The following is a 19417-nucleotide window of genomic DNA, read 5'->3' on the forward strand; positions in this document are numbered from 1 at the left end:
GGCCAGGGATTTAGCTCAGTGGTTCCACCACCTGCCTTGCAAGTGCAAGGTCCAGAGTCTGATCCCTGGTACCAAAAAAAAAAAAAAAACATAGAAGACATTACAAAGAGAAGGTCTAGCTAATATACTCCATTATCTGTTCTGCTTCAGCCTCAAAGACCAAGGCACTGGAAAGCTGAACTACTTCAAGATAAGCCTTCAGGAATCCCAATTTCAGAAATTAAGAAGAGCATCTTCTTCCCAGCTCTAAAAACTATGCAAAATAGTGCTTGTCAGCACTTATTCTCCATTGCCTGAAATCCCTATAACTGTAAGGAAACACATTCTTTTTCACAGCTAAAGAAAAAGCGTTAAATTGTGTTTTGTTTAGCAAAACAACACATAGGTGTGAATACATTTTAGTCCAAGTGTTAGTGACATTAGTTGCACTCTTTTTTCAGTTTCAAAAAGATAAATAAGAAGTAGATAGTTGGAGTCTAGAAGGAAAAAGATGTTGGAAAAGGAAGCCATATAATGAGGGGAAAGGAAAGAAGGAAGACAAAGACAGACAAAGGTGACAACATTACTGCCGACTAATCTTATGTCTTTGTCAGCACTAGTACAAATAAAAGGAGTGAGCAAAGGTACTTCAACTCTTAGGAGTTAATCAACACTCAGGCAAAAATGTGCCAATAGGTCTATTTGGCTCAAGAGGGACATCAAGACACCACTTTAGAACAGAGTCAAATTCTCTTTTGCTCTGTTATGTTTGTGTCTACCATAAACAGAATGGGGAAAAGGCCACTGGTAATGAACAAAAGAATCACCACAGGCCTTGTCAGTGCAGATAGAAAGGAGTGTTGAAACAGTTAGATAAAAAAGAATGCTGTCCTACTAAAGGCAAAAAGAGTGTTCTGCTGATTATCAAAATATAGTTTGGATATCTATTTTGATCATATTATAAAAGTGCCACTGCAATTAACCTTAAAGTCATAATTTAGTTCACAAATTGAAATATTTCACCAGTTCTTTAATTTCAAAACAGAGAGGGCATTCACAATTCCAGAAAATGATTTGAGTCTGATGACTGGTATTGTCATAAAAATATTAACAAGAAGAATAAACCAAAAAGCAAACAGGTATGTAGCACTTACTATACAAGAGAAAGTGTTTTAAGCATATTAACTAATTTAAATCTACTTACCGTACTCTGAAGGTAGTAAACTGAGAGCGATTAAGTTTAATTTTCGAATGTGTGAGGAAAGATAATTTGACATTCTTTAGCTCCATTAGGATAAACCATTTGGAATCACTAATGACCTAAAACTAAAAACCATCTCATAAGTTTAAATAATATGCTTTTCCTAGTACTGCACTCTTGAGGATTAATATGACAAAGCAATTCCTTTTGAAATGCAATTAACATAATCATCAAGCACTTAAAGTATATGACATTGTACAAGGAACCAGAGATGATTTTTCCATTCATTTTCTTCCCTTTTGTTTTGCTTTAAAAAATCACTACATCCTAATAGCCAAAAACATGTTCTTGATGCCCAGAATAATGACTATGAGCTATGATGTAAAATTATTCTTGATAATATTTGAAGAAGTACCAGAATTTGAATCTTGGTCCCCTCAAAGTTCTTAAAATCTTACAAAGATAAAGCACTGTAACAAATAGAAATTACTAATATGCTGAATTAAAATATGCACTGCCTCTAATGTCAAAGAATTTAATTTAAAAAGTTATATTCCATGAGAAAGTAAATTTAGGCTTTTGTTATTTATCATTGCTTTCTGCCATAGCCAATCAGAGGTGTACCTTATATTCATCTGGAGTTTTCTGTTTACAAAATATTTTCATAGAAATTATCTCATCTGATCATGACATTTAATCTTTGATTTAGTTATTATCGCCATTACCACATTTTACAAAAGAAACAACATCACTTATTAAAAGTTGTATGTGCTAATGAGGGCTTGAATTTCTACTCTTTGTCATCAGGCCTTCATACTTCACACCGTATCACAACCACTGTAAAATAGGAGACAATAAAAAAAAAATGTGTAACACTGACTCTATCTCAACCAACAACTCTCAATGAAGGGTGCTACACTCATAGTGGTTTTGATTAAACTCTACGTAAGAATTCTAAAATCCCATTTAAAGTTTCCCAGTTGGTATCAATAAACCTTACCGAAGTAGTAAAGCAAGACTGAAGCTTGGAATGAGAAGGTAATGCAGAAGGAAAAAAAAGGAAGACAACAATACCAAAGAGAATTTTATTTAAAAGAGTTAAATACAAATAAACCAAAGGAAATCATTCCAAGGGACACTCGTTACTCACTCCCAACACTTTGAGAAATAGCCAGTATAAGAAATGGCTGAGCTGAAGAGCAATGTGACCACACACTCAACAGCTGTGTTTGAGTAATTATCTTTAATGAGTTCCATTAATGACAAAGTTCAATTTTACTCACCCAATAACTTGATGCTCATAATACTGCAATGTCCTCTTGAGAGTTTGCTGTATCGTCTGAGGCTATAGGATAACAACAATAATAAAAAGATATTATCAGCAAATCAGTGTCATTCCCATTCTAAAGATCATAGGCAGATATGTAGTTTCTGATTTGTCTCAAAAGAGTTTTCGCTTTACAATATTAACCTGGTTTGCATTGAACCATGTATTTTCCCCATTGGAACTAATGAGACAGTCAGCAATTGCCTAAATTTTCCAATTTCAAGTATGACAAAATTTCCTTCTCATATTTTATTATTTTGAATGAGCTGTTAAGTTCAACACAATATTCATTGGCTGCCTACAGTCTAAGTAGGCCTTGAGAGAAATGGGCAGGGCATGCTGAAGAAACATGGGTCACAGTTCTTTCTGTCCAGCAAGTGTAATCTGCATGTGTAATGACCAACTGAAATGAAAGGATGTATCTTAATGTTTTCTTTTATGTTTCAACCAGATTTTTAAGGATGGTCTAGCAAGTAGTAGCAAATTGAGTTTAAAATAGTCAACTATAGTAAGAGATAGTTTTAAAGTTAGATCATCTTTTATTTTCTGTCCTATTAGTTCTGCATCTGCATAGTCTAGGATGGGAAGCAAATGGCTCAGAGCACCACAGTCATCATTTCAAGCAGAAATGAGCTTGACTTCCTTCATATCCCAAGAGATTTCAAGCAAAGGGTCTTTCTAGAATCTCCTAGAGGGAACACAGACGGGAAAGAAGTGACAGAAGCAAATATTTAAGTAGCTCATATCTGAATTTTATAATCCTATCCTCCTCATGACAGCCAAAGATGCAATTTTTTTAAATCCTAGATCAAGAAATTACTTTCAGACTTACTTAGGAAGCAAGGCTCAAACTTGGTGCATCAGACTTAGGAGGCACAAATCGGACACAAAGATTCCAGAACCTAGGTTTTACTAAGAAGTTATGATAAGAGAAACCAAATTTTCAGTGTCAAGAGAGTTTTTCAAATAACAAAAACCTTTAGTAAGTCAAACAGAAAAAAGCCATCAAGGGCTTATCAAAATATCAATCTATTACAACCAAAGACAAGTTTTAGAGGGAAGTGACTCTGATACAAGATGTGCAGCAGCACCATAGCTTGGTAATTTTAAGGTTACTGCTAATTATACAAACTTCGCACTTCTAAAAATATAATCTGTAGAAAACCCTGCACAGGCTGGTACCTAAGAAGCAATTAATAAATATCAATGCCTAGTCCCTAATCCTTCCAAGTGACTGTCTTAAAGACACATAATATAAGGGAGACCCCAGAGGTCTGTCAGTTTTTGCTTGGACTCACTCCATGTTTGCCTTTTTACAAAAACATTCATGATAGATGTTACAATCCCCATAACACTCTTCAAACTGTAATATCTACCTTAGTAGGGAATGGTTATTTTAAAGCCAGAAGAAAGTGAATTTAAGTTAAATCAGGGCAACCTATGAGATCTACTGTATAATACCATGTAAGAAGACCCTTTCACAATGCAAATGTAAGGCCTGGGATATATTCTTCATATTCACCAAGCCAATTCACAAATCAATTTTAGGAAGAATCAGGCTTCAAGCATTCAAGGGAAAGGTACACAGCAACTTCTTTCAGCAGCTGTTTTTCATTTTTACCAGGCTAAAAAGATGAATGAGATCTCAGATTGGTTTAGATGTTTCTACTCATCGGGATAGAATCAAAGCAGAGTAAATGAAATACACCTAGAAAATAAAAATCATTTCTGAACCAAGAATCAGTGAAGTGGTTAAGAAATGTAAAGCGAATAAAGCAGGCACAGGGTTGTAGTACACAAGAAAAGTGTACTTTAACAACTCTACCCATGGCCAGCCTACACCAAATCATTATCAGTCACTGGGTCAGCTCCCCTGGGATCTGGGCCTCTTGCACTGGTTTGGCAGTTTCTGAGCTAGGATAACTTTCCCTTTGGCAACATGCCCCAATATCCACAGAGGGATTATCCTTCCAATAACCTCTGGTCACAAAACATGGAACAGAATGCAGGAACTGGGGTGTACAGGCACAACTGAGACCAGAAAGACCTCATTTGTAAAAAGGGACATGTATTTCCTATAGTAGGAATTTCCCAGTTATTAAAAAGTACACGTTTGTAAAAGGAGTTAAGCTCTTCAAAGAGCCATTTTTTTTCTTGTGTGAAGCAATTACTTCTACCCTCAGTAGGAATTAAATTTATAGTTTCCAAATACATTAAAAGGAAATGTTCTGTGGGAAAAACCAACAAAGCTTCAAGTTGGTAGAGCATTTATACACTTTCTGTTTCTCACCAAAGCCAATGGATACATTCTAAACCACAAGCATAGAGGCTAACTACAGAATATATCCTACAAGTCAAGACTGATTTCACCACAGTTCTCACCCCTCTAGAATGTCTTATCCCTATGCATTCACCTCATCCTTCTTCAGACTTTGAATGATTCCATCAACCCATGGTTTTATCAGTGTCACCTGAATGGAAATCATGAAATGAAGACACACAAGTGGGTCAAAGCCTTTAATAGAAGTGACTTCTGCCTTGATAGTGATAGGGTTCATTTCTAAAATAAACCTCTAGTAAAGTGCTCACCCATGCCAGTGATGCAAAACAAGGGCTTTGAAGACACAGTCTTTCTAACCTCTCCTTTGCGAATGAATCTCCTTAGCTGTCCCCAACTAATGAACAACAGGGAATTTGAGTGGCCTAATAACTTTAAAGCCTTATGCCGAAGGATCCAAGATACAGGGGTGAGGAGGGCAACAGAATCTACTGCTACTATCATACAAATAAACTTAAGAAAAGCTGTGATTTTTCTCTATGACTTTCTTCACACTAAGTTATACTAAGTTATAGATGATGGCCTCTTATTCTCCCAACCTAACACAAAGAAGCATGGATAAGAAAATAGCTTGGAAAGAGAAAGCAGTCATATGTGTCCTGCATAAGTATTTTCTGAGGCTGGAACAGAGGGTAGCCAGAAGCTTCTATTATGTGACAACAAGAAGTCATCCTCAGCCCTAGCCTCATGAACAGCATCAGTCTACTTGGCTAGCAGTGACTGACCCCATAGATGAAAAGCTATGCCCATGAAAGGTCATGGGATCCAAATAACCAGCCTTGAAAAATCCCAACACAGCTAGAGATATGATCCCTGAAAAGTGGGAGGGAGAAGTTCCCAGCAGCTGGCTCTGTAGGCTCAGACAGTCCTGTGGAGGCTCCCACACAATCCCTGCTCGGTATCTATACCAGATGGTGCAGGGATCATGCAGGAGGCAGGGAGTCAAGTGTGTTTGTGTGTGTCTGTGTGTCTGTGTGTGTCTGTGTGTGATGAAGCACAGACGCCATTGTAGAATGCATGTTCATCTTGACTTTGCAGAGAGGTACTGGGGGCTTGGAAGCTTAAGTGCCATAAGATCATATAGACAGTGAGTGAATAAGTCACTGTCTTCAAAGTGCATCCTTTTTCCACTAGATGCCCTTGAGAATCCCTCCCACATTTCACATTCTGTGATCCTATATTCTTATTTAATATACACAGACCTTCATCATGGCAAAAAAAAAGAAAGATAATTTAAAACCATCCAAACTTGTCTTTAATATTGTTGTAATTTAAAAAATCCATAAATAGCAATATCACTTTATTTAATTATGATAAAATTACCAACTGATGTTAGAAATTAATAGGGTATATATTGAATTACTAATACTGAAAGTCAGTGGCTGTTCAACTGTGCCTGCACACTACAATCATTTAGGGAGTTGTGTTTTTTAATATACCAACCCTCACATTTAATAATGCAACCCTCACAGTTTCCAATTCAACTGGTTTGGGGAGACCCAGTTGCTTCTAAAGTATAGTCAGGGTCAAAACTTTTCATTTAAAATACAAACATGATGAACAAAATCAATATTATTTAAATCTTATCTGAGTAAGTAAGCAGTAATGAGAGTAGTCTCTTTATTCAAATCTCAAGAGAATTAAGCTTCTGAGACATGTTCACTCATAACTGCTAAATTCAAACAGTCCCATTTAACTATCAATAATAGTTTATAATCAAATATGAGTTCTTTAGACAAAGAATTATATTGCTTGAAGCAAAAATATAGGATTTTTTTCATTTCCAAGTAATTCATGTCCATGCATCTAAGTCAGTATTGTTTTGTGCTGACATGCACATAAAAATATAAAACTTGAGTAAGTATTGTACTTTCTGCCAAGCACTGCTTTAAGCCTATTACATATGTTAACTCCTTTGATCTTCACAACAACATTATGAGGTGTTATTATTTCCTTCATTTTGTAGATGAGAAAATTAAGACAAAGAAAATTTAATTTGCTCCATGTCACAGAGGTAAAAGGCCAGGATTGAAACCCAAGGGATGTGACTCCAAAATTCAATCACATAATTTTCCATGCACATACACTCAATGTTTTGTATTTGATTGAGCACATTACAGGGTACATTTTATGTACTATCCTAATTCATCTTTGCTTCAATACAGTAATGAACCAAAGTCAGATTATGTGATCCGCTCAACACTACATGACTAATAAAAAAAGAAATCTTCTTTTACAAAAAGAACATTCCCTGCTCTGGGAAATTGTCTTCAGAAAGCATTTTTAATATAAACACAAAATTAAAGAATCACACATACTCAAATTATTTCTTGAAAACACACAACATTCTCTAAATCATACCTGTATTAATAAGGAAGGTCATAGACAAAATAGTGAAGAAAATCTAATTATAAATGCACTTCAGCTTTTCCTTCCTTAGCCTTCTCTCATCTCCTTCCCCACCTCTCCTCTCTCCCCACAATCTAGAGACAGCACACCTATAATCTAAACTATAATCCCCAACACCATACTCTAAACTACTAAAACAAGTACCCTAAACCATTCATCATATATTCTCTTTCATCAAAATTTCATATCCCCTGTAGTGCCATGAACTCAGATAGTGCTGAGAAGAAATCCTATCTCCATTTTCTCAAAAACTCAATCTTCAGTCCTTACTGAGAAAAATAGTGGTACAGATGACCTTCTCTACTATATAAAAGATGGCCTGAACTTCCAGTGATGGAATTTTGTTACTAAGCTTATCAGTGAAATACAAATTGGGGTGAGATGGTAAGAGCATTTCATTATCCTCCAAATTGCGAGACCACCACTTTCTCCACCATATAAGAGCACTTTGCTTATTAGGACACCCTATGCCAAATTCCATAACTAAACACCATCAAAAATGTCTTTATAACTGTGCCTTTAGACAGCAATGGATCAAATTATCTGACTGACTTCAATAAAACTAATCAAAGAAATAAATCATTGTAAACATTATTTCTAAGACATAATTATAGTAATCATCAATCTTACTAAATATTCAGACATAATGCAGTACTCATTTTCCAAGCCTCTAACTGAATTTACCACATACAATCTTTAAAAAGACTGCAATTTAAATATGGAACTTTCAGTCAGGACCTCTGTATTTCAAGCCCAGCTGTGCTACTGACTTTTGTATAAAATTAGCCAAACTATCTTCACCTGGGAATAAAAAGAAACTTTGAGGAAAAAATGCCTTTGCTTTCTATTCGAAAATATGTATAATAAATTCATAGTTCCCTGGTCCCTTTCAAAGCACATGTAAACAGAGCCAGAGCATATAAATAGTTAGGCCAGGTAGTCATACCCCCACTTTTTAGAAGTCTAGGAACCTTTTAGAAAAGCCAAACACTATTTCAGGGAGCCAACACCATTAATTTGCTAGGCAAAACTGGTAGTCTAGACAATTAATTACAAAATTCAAAAATTCTAAGTGTGATAAAAGAAAAAATCAAAAGCTAGATATGCACTATAATATGAGTTCTTTTACCCATACTGGTTGCACATCTGCAAAATTTTACCCAGTCTCTACTTTCTTTGTGAGCAAGAGTATACACTTGAGTGATTTCATGAACGCCGAGGATAAAGGCTAACATTATGCTAACTGACCAATAGGGGGATTTAAACTGATAACCATTATCTTATAAGTCACATGTTCTAATTAGCAAAGTACAACAGTCATTATCATTGTAATTATTTTCACTGAATATACTTAACATATAATCGATGTGATAATTAAGTTTTCTTATACAAAGTATGTTTGTTTTCCAAGTGTTTTCCTGTTACTTCATTTTAATCCCTTTTCAAAATTAGTCATTGAAATTCAATGTGATACAAGAGCTAATACCCACCTTGAAGTGAAATGGATCCAAAGGGTTTATTTAGTCCTTCTCCTACCTTCAGGTACAATCATATTTAAATCATTCAAGAATTTCTGATATTTTCAAACAATTCCAGATAGTAACAACACCACCTTGGGTTTGCATAACACTTCACAGTTTATAAATCACTTTCTTTTCATCCTATTAAATATTCACAACCTCCTGGGTTTCAGATTTAATTATCCAGATTTCACAGATTAAAAAACTAAGAATCAGAGAGGTGAAAATGTTGTCTCAGCTACAGAGCTAGTAGGAAGCACCAACCAAGATTTAGGCCTCTGGTACTCTTTCCCTCACAAATCACTACTCAGTTAATAACACTGGTGATCACTAGGAAATGCTTCCATGTGCCTAAAGTGGAATTCTTTATTTCCTTTTTTATTGTTAATTGAGATGAAAATGATGTTAACAAATTGTTTTCTCAAATTTAAAATATTATTATATTATTTAAATAGTTCTGGTATGGTCATTGACTTCTTACTAGGGAGATTTTAGGAAATAAATAATTGACTGGTCACCATCTTGGGGAATATGGCTCAGTTTGAATGAAAATGCTGAGAAAAGATGGCACTGCTTCTAGATACTTTCTAAGGAAAATAAGTTAGTCTGTTTCAATAGCCTACAGGGAGGTATGGCTCTAGTCTTGAACTCCTGCATCAAATAGAACTACACAGATGGCACAGGACTGACTCAGTCTACAAAGTAAAATAAGAGCCAGCTTTCTGGGCTAACATTGTAATAGCAGTCAACCACATGTTGGTCAAACACTTCAATCAACATGTTGCCTGCATCAAGTCATTGAATCCTCATAGTAATTCCATAAGAGAAGAATTACAGAATTATTACCCCCAATTTTATAAATGTGAAAAACTAAAATCCAGAGGAGTTAAAAGAAAAATAAAACTTGTCCAAAGTCAATCTGAATTAGAATGTAATCTAGGTTTACTGCCTACAAAAACAAAACTTCTAACCTTCTCTGGACTGAAACATTTTATCTTTACCAATTCAGAGATTATAGTTCAAGGGATGGGCTCCTGGCTACATTGTGATTATTGGTACAGTATTTTTCAGGACCTCAATTTCCTTTCTTAAATAAAATAGTAGATTCTTGGACTTGTTGTAAGGTCAAAGTATAATAAAACTATAAATTATTACAAAAACATGTTATGTGATGGTTCTATGTATAAATCTCTTAATGATTATAGTCCAAAAAATTGTTAAATTGCATTAAACTGACCATGTCTCATATCTAGGACTTTTGCCAGACATGCCTCATAGTCCAAATATGGCAATTTGTAAATGCTGCAAAATTAATTACTGCCTTTTTAACTCATGGGGATCCTACTGGATGGCAATGGATCTGTTGTAAGGAAATAACTTCTGGCCTTTAAAATCATCTTTGCAACCTCCATTTGAATATTTCTAAAGAATTCTCTATTATTTCCAGCATTTGGAAGCTATAGTAAGTTGTCTCCCTACAAGAGTTTCAGAATAAAAGAAGTAAAGCTCCTGACTATTACACTATAAAAATCATTAAAACAAGGAGATTAATTATCAACTCTAAATGCACTAACTTAAGCAATAATTTGTAAATGGATGATAGAGAATTACTTTCAAACACTTTTAGGGTATAGCTCCATCCAAACTAGGCTACTGAATGACAGATGTAGCATCTCTGTTGATCACCATGGATGAAGACATAAAGGAATCAGATGAAGTTAGAGAGGTAAACCCTTAAGGAAAAGAAAGGGAGGTGAATCATTTATGAAGCATTATATCTAATACTGTTTAGGCTCATATGAGCTCTTAATTACATTGAGAAAGGTTACTCCTCAAGTAAGGAAAACCCTTCAACACCGTAACAAAGGGGTATCTCATGTACACAGTTGGAGCATGCAGTTTCACTGACAAGTCTCTCTCTCCTACAGCCCAAAAACTCCTTAAACTGAAGAATTTGACATAAAATTCATATTTCTTTGATTCCAAATAGATTAAATAAAATTTTTTATTCTGACTTGGCTCCTCACATAGTCTGAACAGTAAGAAATGCACCAACCATGAAGATGTTGAGTAATGAGATTCATTTCACAGTTTTTGCTCAATGTAAATAAGTAAATTATCATGCAGATGCCAACCAAAGTTCCATGAGCATTTTATTTAGCCAGCCTATAGCTAAGAATATAATTATTTCAGGACACTGACCAGAGCAAGTCCTTGGAGTTTAAAAGTCTGAGGTACTGAGATATTAAAAAAAATCATCAAAATAGTGTGTGGGCCCAGTGTCACCCAACTCCACTGCTCTCACATCTTTGAAAGAAAAACTCAACAAGAGTGAATATAATCAGATCAGATCCTATGTTGACTATGATCTAATGATCCAAAATGATATGAAACAGGCTTATTAGGCAGATGTTTGGCAGATAATGCCTGCTCGTCATCAGTGTCTGTGATGCATTTAATTCCTAAATTAAAAATACAAAATGATCACACCTTATCTGGGAGAAAAACACATAAATGCAGAACACAAAGACTGCATGAGGTAAAATCATACTACTGTCTTACTATATTTATTGCTTTTTTTTTTTTTTTGGTACCAGGGATCGAACTTGGGTCCTTGCGCTTGCGCAGCAGGCAGCAAAACCACTGAGCTAAATCCCCGGCCCTTGTCTTATTATATTTAGTTTAACTCTAAACTAAGCACATTTTACCTATCATTCTATAACTATCATATTGCTTCTTCATTCCTTATAATGATTTATCTAATTATCCCAATTATGCATAATGCATGTAAAGAAAAAGATACACTTATTCATGTGATTATTTCTATGATTATCATGACTTCCTTCACATTTAGAGATCAAACTTTAAGTATTGTCATCAGTCTCCCAAGACTCAAGAGCAGAAGCTAAGCTGTTGGCAGTGGTTTTTTACAACCTGCACATAGCTGCCTCTCCAATGGGAGCCTGGAGCATACAAACATGACAGTGGACAGGAAAACAAGGTCAGCCTAGAAGCAGACCCCAACTAAAGAAACAGCCCCTTAGCATTTCTAACACAGGACTGCCAAACAGAACGAAACTGCTAAGAGTACTAAGGCTCAAGAAAACCCACTGGAAACTGCCACCAGCCCTCTTTGGCAAGTCACAAAGCAGGACAGAGATATGGGAGGTGAGACACGAAGTCTACACTAGACAATATTTTATATTGTGTATTTAGAGACATGACATAGCGGAAAGAGCTTTGGATCTGAAATGGGAAAATGTGGGATTAAAATGTAACTTCTTGACCTCAGACAAAGCAATTTCTTTCTGAGCCTGTTTCCTCATCTTACCCCTGCCTACTTCATACATTTCCTGGGCATATCAGAGTGAGATAATGTATATTTAAACCATGCTTTATAAACTTTAAACAGATGTTGCTTCTTGCTAGTGGCCTTTCTGCCTGGAAATTATAAATCAGCATATCATTCCCTCACAGACCTGAGGGGGGAAAATTAAAAAGAAAAAAGGAGATGTCATTAATGTTTTGTGTTTTTAGGTATTGAAAAACTATATTTGGTGAAAGTTTTGGCTTTTCAAAATTCTCTTCAAATCTGATTCCACTAAAAACTAATAAAAATAAGCTGTTGACTATGAAATGACCAAGCATATGTAAACTGTTGCAGAGGACATTTAAAAGACCTCCAGTAAAAGATACTGATTGGATGTCATTCACTATTTTCCAGTTTCTAAATATATTTTAACTTCTTGGCATCCACAGGGCTCTTAACTGGAATCTTAAGACAAGTACAGTGCAAGAGCATCTACTGGCCCACAGCACATACTAATCCACAAATTAATCACATAAATAGCAAAATCTTTGGAATGCCTAATGATTATAAACTATATGGGCAAAATTGATCATATTTGGTCCTATATATATTGTTTAAAATAAACACCAAAGTATTAAGAATGATCATTTAACATAATAGAAAATAATTTGATCCAAAGTTTTAAAGTATCATTACTATCTCTTTACCTACCCATATATCTTTATTATTTCTATACACCAGGAACATTAAATAATGTACTGTAGCTAAAGACAGAGCTCTCCAGATAGCAGCATGAGGCACTCCAGAGACATGACTACCCCATAGTCATCATTACGTGACAAAGCCTTGTGGGGCTGGACACTGGAATTGACTTTAGGAGCATCAGGAGAACTATTTCTGTCCCACCCATCCCCAATCTTCCCCCAAAAAACTTGCTTTTCACTCCTATACAGGTGCTGGAAATTAAGGAAGGTGCCTCTCAATTAATTAAAAATAAGGTATTTAAAATGTATACAGTTATAATCTGTCTTTTGGGAGAGACTCACAGCTCATTTTTGTGACATAAAGATTTTGATTTAGCAATCAAAAGAGATAAGAATGAGAGTGGGAAGGGACAGATAGGAGAAGAGGAGAGAGGAGAGGGAAAGGGAGTGGAAAGGAAGGGAGGAGAGAGAGACGTTGGGAATAAGGACATTTTTCACTTAATCCATAATATACCAGAAGTTAAACTAACATAGACTAGCAGGGTAGAAACTTGGATAGACTTTACTTTGATATGCCTTTGCTTTTACTTCTACTAGTCACTCTAGAAGGACAAAACAATAAATTTTGTTATTTTAGGTTTTTAAGATATTTTCAGGTGAGCATATCTTGACTTGATTTTTAAATCACATAAAATGGCTAAACACCTTATCTAATGGTCAAATATGGTTGGTGCCTTGGTTACTTTTCTCATTGCTGAAACAAAATACCCAGCACCCATAGGAGGAAAGGTTTAATGTGGCTCACAGATTGTAGAGGTTTTAGTCAATAATTGGCTGGCTCTAGGCAGGGTAGCCTGGCAGAGGGGCATCACAGAGGAAAAAGAGTACACAGCAAAGCAGAAGGCAGCAAAAGTATCCAAGATAAGGGACAAGCCTCTTTCTGTCCCTTATATCTTATCCAGGGCAGGCAGCACTCACACCCTTAATCCCAGCATTGCATCCTTGACCCAGCATCACATACCCTAGATCCAGCCACCCCCAGAAAGCCCCAACTATGACTGCATGAGACTTTGGAAGAATATCTATATACAAGCTATAACAGTTGGTCTGAAATTCTTTTTCAACTCAAGTTGAAGATTCATATTTTATATTTATAAAATGGTAATTTTTTGTTGACATATTTGAAGTTAACTTTGTAGTACATATTCTTTGAAAAGCTGTCATGTTGAGGTAATTTACTTTTTCCAGTGTCATGTGGTATAATGGAATTGTTAATATTTATCATTTCAGTCATCATTAACACCATTGATTAAGGTGAAATATTTCATTTCTATAATTAAAACAATTGGATGTCTATGTCAACTTGGTGTTTAAAATCTAGATTACTTGGATTTTTCCAAACACTCAAGAAAGACAGCTTGATGGTGGAAAATTACATTTATAACGTTTTTTTTGGGGGGGGGGGGGTACCGGGGATTGAACTCAGAAGCCGCTTGTGAAGCAGGTGTGGTGCCACTGAGCTAAATCCCTGCCCCGACAACTTATTTTAATATCTGGTTTCCTCCATCTTCCTCCACCCCATCCCAAGAATGCAGCTAAATAAGGAGAGAAAAATGCCTAAATGCTTAAAAGATCAGAAAGCAGCAAGACTCCTAGCACACAACTCACACAGTTAGCTACTTGTAACAAACTGAAAATTTACCTCATTATTCTCTTTCAGCCCAAAACTTAGGCTTATACTTTGCAAGCCCACTTTTGCAGAAAGAATTTAATTCAGAACAAAAGAAGAGATTAATTTTCTTTGAAATGTGTTTATAATGGTAATAAGTTAACACAAGGGGGAAAAAAAGAGAGGTTTTAATAGCTTGCAAACATTGTCAGGTCCACAAAGCATTTATTGATCTTTATATCAAGTGGAAACAATAAATCTCTCTTCTCTAGCATGCACACCAGAAACTCCATCGTATCTGTCTGAAGCTTCAAATGGACTTAACAATAAATAGTCTGTAGCTGAAACTTACTCTTTCCCTTAGTCTCTGTATCATTACAATGCAAATTCATTATTATCACTCCCTACAATAAATGCCTTTGGAAGCAGATTCTTTTGTTAAAGAAGTAAGAGATATTGTCATTACTTGTGGCAAATTTTTAAAAGACACAACGAGAGTAATTATGCCTATTTCACATTCCTACTAAATTTTTTTATTCAGAAAACGAGTCTTTTCTTTTCTGCCATATATAATCAATCATTAGAAAGATACTTAGAAACAGATGTTGATAGGATAAAGATATTTCAAATATATTATTAGAATAAACTTAACATTTTATATGTAAATACTGTGATAAAAACAAAATCTGTAAGAATCTGTGTATTTCTTCCTTTCTGGAAAATAACCTCCTAAAGCTAGAAAACAAATCTTTACTAATACAACATTCAAAAAATCAAATCATGCACAAATTAAACCAATCATACAGAAAAAAAATAAAATTGGAAGAAAAGCTGGCTGACTCAGGTTTATCAGGCACTGAATTTGGTCAATAGGCATTTAAATGAGATACTTTTTTCTTTTGTTGTGGTTTACGGAATCCTACTGAATGAAGATAACAAGTTTCTTGCTAGTGCAATGACAGGTGCTCCCTAAATTTGCTGTTGGGGTAATGTGAATTTTTCTTCCAAGGTCTTTGCTTTCCCTTGGGAAGACATCACACAAGAAAGAGTTTAAAAGACAGATAAACTCTTTCTGAATTCACAAGAAAAGTGGTGGTGGGGAAGGGTTGTAAGTATTTTGCTCATATAAGTAAGATATCTCAAAGTCCTGGCATAGTGAAAGTCAATATACTTAGATCATGTAAAAATGTATTCTTTTCTCCTGGCACAGAATATAAATTAACTGGTGTAGCAGACATTTAGAGTATGTAAGGAAAATATAACACTTTTTATTTAAATTTTATTTAAATTCTGTAGCTAAGTAGAGCCATTTTCTTGCTCCCCAGATCTTGTGTTCTTGCGCACTGCACAGTGAAGTCAAGCATGCACAGCAGCAGATAGTAACTATATGATGAAGGAATAACATTAAATGAAATTAATTAGACATAATTTTATTACATTTATATGTTCTCTGTGTTGTATATAATTATTGATTTTTCAAAATGAACTTATACTTATCTTGGTTTTTACATTTGTGTAGCATTCTTGAATAAGTACATTTATATTCACTGTATATTCATTTAAAAGTATTTATTGATCAACTGCAAAAAGCCATTAGACATGGAATTTGGTATTAAAGTAGATGAAAATCTTTGCTCAATACAGTTAAACAAAGTTCACCCAGAAAAGGAAAGGGAGAGGGCCAAGAAGCTAAGCTTGATTATTTATATCCTATTTTGCCTTGTTTTATCTTCTACACTATGTTTTAAATGTATAAAATAAAAAATGTATAAAACAACAAAATAAAGTCTTACTTTCTTGGCTCCTGATACCATAAGCATTCCTTTCATTACTGATCTTTCCACCAGTATCAAAAAAGCGTCAAAAAGAACTCTAAGAGTGAACAAAACCATATGAGACATGGAAAAGGTAAGAACAGTGTATATGTCTATGAATATATGAATAGATAAGGAAAATGTGGTATCTATTCAAAATGAAGTTCTATTCTGCCATAAGAAAATCTTGAGGCCACTGTAGGCAAATGGATGCAACATGAGGCCATAATGTAAAATGAAATAAGTCAGACACAAAAGCTCAAATATCACACTGTTTCTTTTATATGAGAAACCCTCCAAAATTAGTCCATACACACACACACACACACACACACACACACGTATATACAAATTGGTATATATATGCAAATAAAGAGCAAAATAGAAGAAAGATAAATAGGAAGTGAGTTCAAATAATTCCCCAAACCAGCTATTCCATTGTTTCAAAATATTTTAATGTATCTGCTAATTTGTTTCATTTATACTACTAATTTCTCATAGTTCAAGAAGAAAGTTTTATGCTATTATCATTTCTCCTTTTAAGAGTCTTTTTTGTCTATACTTTGTACTCTGAATAACTACCTTTAAGATTATGACACACAGTGTATTAACTATTCTTATTCTTTTATTATTTTGTTATAAAATTTTGGGGATTTTTCATAAAAAAAGGATAATACTAAAATTAGAACAGGTATGTAGTGTCTATATGTGCATGTGTGTGTACTCACACTTGTAGTTATCTTTAAAAGTGAAATTGAACAAGCTAATGCAAACACAAACTTAAAATCAATGCCATTCACATGTTCAATTTATAAACTATTGTTAGAAGGCTAAGAAAAAACCTGAAGTCTAACTACCAAACAATCCATAAGTTATTACAGCAGTGGATTACACAAAATTCAAAAGATACACTGCACCATTTGACCATGAAATTCCTGAAAGATAAATTATTAATGTTTCTGACCTGATTTGACATCCCATAGTCAGTGCAGCCACCAGCATTAAAATGTACCTAGAGAACTGCAAATAGCATGGCAATTTAAATTTGATATCATTAAATGTACAAAATTATTGACCAATGACAATTATAGTGATAAAATAGAGATAAGACTTTAACAAATTAGGTGTAAATGAAACCAAAGCTTAGCAGCAGCCTTTGTACTACCCTCCTACTATGCTGCATTTCCCTTAAAGTGTCCTCATTCTTAAAAAGAAATTAGACAATGCCTCTAAAACAACCCTAGTAACCTTTCTCAAATTCTATCTATCTCACCCATCTCTAGTTTTATGACTTCTGTTACTATCAAACATGAATCTCTCTCCACCTTTTTAATAAACTCAGATTTGTCCTTACAGGTCTCTCTCTCCTCTCTCCTCTCTCCTCTCTCCTCTCTCCTCTCCTCTCTCCCTTCTCCTCTCCTCTCTTCCTCTCCTCTTCTCTCTTCTTCTCCTCTCCTCTTCCTCCTCCTCCTCCTTCTCCTCCCCCTCCCCCCCCTTTTATTGCCAAATGTCTTGGACCAAACATGCAAGCCATGATCTTCATTTATTCATTATGTATTATTCCCTCCTTAAATCCGGTTTAATAATTTTCTACCTCAGATTCAGAACTAACATTGTTTTTCTAAGCCCACTAGCAAACCCATTCACAGTGGACTTGAAAGTACCATCCTTGAATTTTCTTCATTATTTTTCAAATATCAATGACTATCGTTCTTGCTTACACCTCTTACCCAGCCATCTCACACCCTAAAAATACACCCTAAAAAAAGCACAAAAAATATTTTGGCATCTATATTCTGCTGGAATGGTTTTGGGTTTTTTTGTTTTGTTTTGTATATTGCTACCTAAATCACTGCTGTTGTTATTTCTCCCTCTCTCATTTAAAGATTTTGTCAATTTTTAAGATATTGACTATCCCCTCCAAAGTCATTATCTTTTACCATGAGCTTCAATCCCAAATCTTCAGTTTTGTTTATTGATTGATAGGCAGTGTGCTGAGCCTGGTGATTCAGTAATACCAAATCATTAGACACTTCATACTCCAGAACTAACCATTTTCATCAAAATTCAAAGAATTTAAATCTAAGGTTATCATTGCATGTCTTCCACATGCCATATTCCTGTGGCTGAATTTTGTACTTTTATTAATGCCATCACCATTCTCAAACTATAACAGGTTGGATTCTCATTGGAGCTCTGAGGAGATCAGCATGTAGGAAATTTATTGGAAAGTATTCTTGATATCAACATCCATAAAGAGTACAGAAGGAAGCAGAGTTGGGAAGAGGGAGAAGCTGGACTATAAAGCAGTCTTAAAGGAAGCCTCATTTGACCCTTCATGGAGTTCTGACTTGGGAACTGAATTAGTAGATGAGGGTCAAGGCTCCTACCTTATGTTGATTAGTCACAGAAATGAAGCAGGGCCTTGGGCATGGCAGTTTCATCAATCCAAGCAATATATAAAGGGGACTGACAGTTGGGGTTTCACTCTCAGCAATACTCCTAGCATCTAGGGAGTAAGTCCTTCATCCCTGAAGGGGCACATAAACAGTGCATCACAATGTCCACTTCATTTACAAAGGCTTAAAATATGTAATGCAGGGGAAGGATTATGGAGTTTGAAGTTAGGTCAAGATTCTAATTTTATCTCCATTTCTAATTAATTGTGATCACATTTCTCTCAATCTAAATTTTCTTTTAAATAATTTTGAAAAGTGAATGATACATACTATGGAAACACTTAATGAATGCTAGGTCCCTAGTAGTTGCCTAATACACACTAATTCCCTTTTTTCCCATCCCATAAGGTGTTTTTAACTATACCTGTTCATTTCCATGTCCCAAGACTTCTTTCAAAATAACACAGCACATAAATAATTATGTATTGAGAACCCATCTCTACCAAGGATCATTCAAGGAGCTGCAGAGACCACAAAGTGCAGCCCAGACAAGGTCTCTGCCCTTGTGGAACTTATATTGCACGGAGGTGAGATGATAATTGATCAGTAAACAAATTAAATGAAAGATCATTTCTGATGTGACTGTTGTTTGAAAACATGATAAGAGAGAAAATGGTTGGTAGGGAAAGGCTACAGTGTGATCAGGATACTAAACTGAAATTATGTGGAAAATAATTATGTGTGGGT

At 35.0% G+C, this 19417-nt stretch overlaps 1 protein-coding gene across 2 annotated transcripts in view; it reads right to left on the bottom strand.

Moving 5' to 3' along the window:
• The window catches only part of Gucy1a2 (guanylate cyclase 1 soluble subunit alpha 2), a 400022-nt gene that overhangs the window by 360468 nt on the left and 20137 nt on the right, over positions 1-19417 (bottom strand). For both annotated transcript variants that reach the window (XM_087212146.1, XM_004856489.3), the window contains exon 2: positions 2464-2525. In XM_087212146.1, the coding sequence (XP_087068272.1) occupies positions 2464-2525 (62 nt within the window). The remainder of the gene's footprint in view (positions 1-2463; positions 2526-19417) is intronic.

The sequence above is a fragment of the Heterocephalus glaber genome, unplaced genomic scaffold (genome assembly GCF_053883595.1).
Source record: "Heterocephalus glaber isolate CG9 unplaced genomic scaffold, H.glaber_assembly_v1.0 deba00001429, whole genome shotgun sequence".
Taxonomy (NCBI): Eukaryota; Metazoa; Chordata; class Mammalia; order Rodentia; family Bathyergidae; genus Heterocephalus; species Heterocephalus glaber.